Raw genomic sequence first — 5,023 nt, forward strand, 5'->3', positions numbered from 1 at the left:
GGGGGGGGGGGGGGGGAGTGGACACAGGCATCAGTAGTTTTTGAAGCTCTACAAGTGATCCCAATGTGCAGAAAAATTTGGGAACCATTAGACTATGGATTGATATATGTATTATTTATCATAATAAAACTATTAATGATAATGAGAGTCATATGTCATTGTTCATTAATGTTATTTTCACTTTTCTCATTCATATAGTATAATTACTTCAAATGTTTCTCCTACTTCAAGAATAAAAATAAATGTTTTACCATCAGTCATTATTAATCTACTTGCTAAAATCATACCTACCGTTTTCTTTTCTTTTCATACATCAACAGGAATTGGCAGCAATGAAACAGATTGTCACTAATATGCACGATAAGCATCCTAAGGACAGGTTACTTCTTTCTAAAACGGAACCCAAAAATGTAACAGAAAATCAGAATTCAAAAACTTTGAATGTGCCTAGAGAACATGAAGACAATATATTTATACCCAAACCAACACTCTTTGTAAGTACAAAAAAAACTTAGAATTTTAATCTCTCTAATATTCACTAAATATATTTTACTTATATTTCTTTCCTTCATATTGGTTTTAAACTAATTTTAATAGTTTAGTGAAAGAGCCTGGAAACCCCTGTATTAATCCCTTTTCTGAGTATAAATATATACGTGTTTATAACCTATCTTTACAGCTGAGAGTTGGGTTTTATATTTGCAGTTAACATATTGGACTTGCCCAGAAATTAGCCTTAGTCTAGCGTTTACCTTCTCCAGTGTCCAGGGACTAGTTATAGGGGAATCAGAAGGACCTTCTGTAAAAATTTTTAATTTATATAAGAATAAAAGGGATGCAAAATATCAACTGCCCCTTTTATTTGTAAAATAGTGTATTTTGTTCTAAGAGTTTCCTCAAAGTATAAAACTAATCATATTAAAATTAAATGAAATACTTATTAGGTAGAAATGTATTACGTGCACAGACATTAGTCAAAGAACAAGAAATTAAAAGAGTTTAAAAATGTTTTAACAAATAGTAAGAATAATAATAAAAAGGAAACAGGATCAAAGTGGAAGTAATATTATAAAATATTTCACTGTTCTTCAACATGGTTTTCCATGAATGCTTTAATTTCTCAGAAGAAACATGATTTTTACCTTCTGAACATAAGAGACTCAAAACCGGAAAGATTTTCTCTACGATATTCTGATTCAGTGAGTCCCAGAATCTTAATTTTTTTTTAACTCCCTAGATGATTATAATAATCGGTCACGTATGGGAGCTTCTGATCTAAGCTATTTCATTATACAATCACATAATGCTACTCAAGATCAATGAGGAGATTAAACAGTTCAACCTATAAAAAAAGAAGTGACAGAGAGTTACAATCTAGATGAAATAAGAGACGATGGCTAGGATCTATGTGGCAGTAAAGGAGACTGAGCTGACAGAGGGAGAAAACAGGAAACCTAGATTGAGCAGCCTGGATCCAAGGCAAGGCGACTGTATGGATTCCTGCAGCTGAGCCGGTGCATCTTTTCCTCTGGTGGTGCATCAGCTTCTCTTTGTTTCTCTCCTGCTTTCTGCTTACTCACAGTTTCCACTTCCTCATTAACTTGCTCACGGCTCCTTGTCTTGAGACCTGTTTCAATACATCCCTCCCACATCTGTTCTCTTACGAGCTAGTTCTCCCTGTATTTTCCAGGAGTGCAAATCTAATCGGTGCCGCTCATCTTCCCTGGGTGATACCCTTTTTCGGCAAGACTAGTTAAGGCTCTTGGCCAGCCTACTGAGTGGTTGCCCTTACTCTAGTGAGCCGGGGTCACATGGTACCAAATGCGGCTGCCGTCGGGGGCTGGCTGAGTGGCTCAGTTGGTTAAGAGCTCGCTCGAGAGTTTGAGCTCTGAGCAACAGCGGTTCGAGTCAGCCCGAGCTGAGCAGCCGTGAGCTGCCAACAGGTGGCGGGATGGCTCAGCTAAAAANGAAGCAGCGTCCTCCACAACTAGACTGAAGAACAAAAAGGACAGCAACTTGTCTGTTCCCCTTCCCCCAATTCCCCAGCGCTGTTCCCATCTCCCAATTCCCCAATAAAACTCTTTAAAAAAAACAAAAAACAGTCCAAAATTGATTCCATCAAACACAATTAAAAAGCTAGATAATCTTAGGTAACATTTTTTTAAAAGACATGTTTCTATCGATGAAGGGAAAAAAGGCAGGACTTGAAGAAAAGGGAATAACTCTATAGGAAAGTCAGGGTTGAAATAGGAATCAGAGGAGTAGCCGGTTAGCTCAGGTGGTTGGAGTGCAGTGCTCAAAACACCAAGGTGTCCGGTTCGATCCCCACATGGACCACTGAGTTGCACCCTCCACAACTACACTGAAACAACTACTTGATTTGGAGCTGGAAAAACACACTGTTTCCGAATAAAATTAAAAAAAAAAAACCTGAAAGCAACAAACACAAACTCACAGACACAGAAAACAGTTTAGTAGTTACCAGAGGGTAAGGCGGGAGGGTGGGTGGTAGAACAGTGTAAAGGGGGTCAAATATATGGGGATGGAAGGAGAACTGACCCTGTGTAGTGAGCACACAATGCAAAAGATAGATGATGTATTATAGAATTGTACACTTGAAACCTATATAATTTTACTAACCAATGTCACTCCAATAAATTTAATATAATAAATACATATATACATACATACCAAAAAAAAGTCAGGTCCAAACAATAGGAGCAGAATTTAAAATAAGAGATGGAATCAGTGGTCAGGAGTCGGGCAAGAATATAGTTAGAACTGAACCAAGTTAGAAACAAACCAGATTTCAAAAAGACTTCATCTTACCAAAGGATTCCGGTAGTGGCAAACATGTTTTCTAGTTCTTAAATGTTATGTTGGTTTATTTTTCTTGGTTTTGTCAGTTTGTGAATTGGGATCTTGTGACACAACCATTTTATTAGGGCAATTAGGGCAGGACAATTTATGCCAAAAATGTAAGTGAGAGATAATATTAAAATATTTTCATAGTTAGGAATACTCAATGCTATAAAAGTTCTTCCTAAGTTTTATATGTATACACATACAACATAATCCCTCCCCACCCCTATCCCTAAGAATACAGTGAAAAAATATCTCAATCATTAAACACTGAAACAGTATGACATGGGTGCATGAATAAATAGACTATTGGAATAGAGTTTAATCCAGAAATAAATCATACACTTATGGAAGTTTAGTATAAGATAAAGATAGCAATCTCAGATCGGTTGAGGAAAAAGTTATCTCTGCAGTACATAATGTCATTACACAATAACCATGGGTGAAAAGATGTTGAATCCACACCTATCACCATAAGTCAGGATAAACGTCAAGCAAATCAAAGATCTAAGTGTTTGAAAAAGAAGAGAAAAATAAACCATAAAATTAACGAGGAAAATGGAAGAAGAAACCATGGAGAAGGCCATAAAATTAAAGATTGATGTAATCAGTTACATCAGAATCAGGAAGTGCATAGCAAAAAAAAAAAGTGTAAACAATGTCAAGTAAAAATTAATGGGACAAACTGCCACTCATATTACAAAGGGCTAATATCTCTAACATATAAAGAGCTCCTTGAAATATATAAGAAAATGACCAATCACCCAGTAGAAAAAATGGGTCAAGGATATCAACAGAAAAGGAAATACCTTTTTATATATATATGAAAAGTTGCTCAACCTCACAGTAGAAGAAATGCAAAATAAACATACCCAAACACTTGTCCACTGGCAAAAATCCAAAAAGGTAACACAAGTATACATTTTATCAATTAGGCAACTGAAGCTCATTGAACCAGAGTAGATTAGGCCTAAGTTTACGCAGTTAATAATAGAGTCAGGAATAGATGTGCCTTTGACCTCTAATATGAAAATATTTCCAACTGCATGTGCTTGGTTTTCTGTGTGTCCAGTATGTGATGGTATTTTAGATACTATCTGATGTTAAAGTCAAATTTTCTGTGCTCAGATTTACCATTGCTATAAAAGGGATCATCTATATGATCAAACAATAAAACTGAACGAAATTGTTCTACATCTTATTTTCATATGCTTTGTAGCTGTATTATCCTAATAGGAATTGTACAGAATTTTATTGCTTTTAAAATGTTTCTTATCTGGATTTCAGAAACCATGCTAACATTGTTTAATACTATCAGTGAATAATTTTTTTCCTATTTTTTCCTCTTTTTTTTTTTAATCTTTATACCAAGATACAAAAGTTATGGCTAGTAAAAAGAGGTTCTTCCAGGTAACTTTGCTTTTGATAGACTCAGAGACCGTCATCTTCCTTTTCCCTTCTACTTATTGTGGTAAGTAGAACAGGAGCTGAGAACTGCCATACATAACACCAGACATGTTTAACATTAAATCAGTGATTATAGGCTTCACTGTAGGGGAGCATATAAGTGAAATAACAGTCTTAGAAGCAAAACGAGCCTTCAAAAGGCTCAAATAATAGCATATCAGACGGGCAGTGTCTGAGGTCTAGCCATTCCGTGCATTGGCCTAGCCAACCCCAGTGCTAAGGAAGGAAAAGAGGATTCCGGTACCGTTTCTTCCAGCTCCTCTCTTGGCCCTAAGATTTATTAAGCTCTGTGGCTTACACTCAACAGCTCTGTTTTAAAATACCCACTCAAGCTAGATGATTCTAAATAGAACTAATGACAGCCAGAAAAAAAAAAAAGGCCTGTAGGAACTTGCTCTGACACAGAGATGATGTCTATAAACAGATTAGTAGAAGGAAGCAGAACATCTTTCTATCGCCATAACTTTGTGTCTTGGCATGAAGATGAAATAAAATAATAGGAAAAAAATACGTCCAACGCAGCCTACCACTGTTCTACAGATAATAAACTAAAGGAGACTTTGTCTGTCCTCTCTCCACATGCCTGTGCTTGATTGAATCAATTTACTGATTAATCATAAATATCTACTAAGTAGTGCTAGGTGCTAAAGGTTTGACTATGGGGAAAAACAAAAGACAAAACAGACTTGGAAGA

At 36.1% G+C, this 5,023-nt stretch overlaps 1 protein-coding gene across 5 annotated transcripts in view; it reads left to right on the forward strand.

Annotated features, from left to right (window-relative positions):
• The window catches only part of PIBF1 (progesterone immunomodulatory binding factor 1), a 203,085-nt gene that overhangs the window by 172,289 nt on the left and 25,773 nt on the right, over window positions 1-5,023 (forward strand). For all 5 annotated transcript variants that reach the window (XR_002125127.1, XR_002125130.1, XR_002125128.1 and 2 more), the window contains exon 17: window positions 321-494. Coding sequence is in view for 1 of the 5 variants with exons in the window: in XM_019652149.1 (XP_019507694.1) it covers window positions 321-494 (174 nt within the window). In the remaining 4 variants the exon portion in view is untranslated. The remainder of the gene's footprint in view (window positions 1-320; window positions 495-5,023) is intronic.

This window comes from Hipposideros armiger, unplaced genomic scaffold (assembly GCF_001890085.2).
Source record: "Hipposideros armiger isolate ML-2016 unplaced genomic scaffold, ASM189008v1 scaffold_174, whole genome shotgun sequence".
Classification (NCBI taxonomy): domain Eukaryota; kingdom Metazoa; phylum Chordata; class Mammalia; order Chiroptera; family Hipposideridae; genus Hipposideros; species Hipposideros armiger.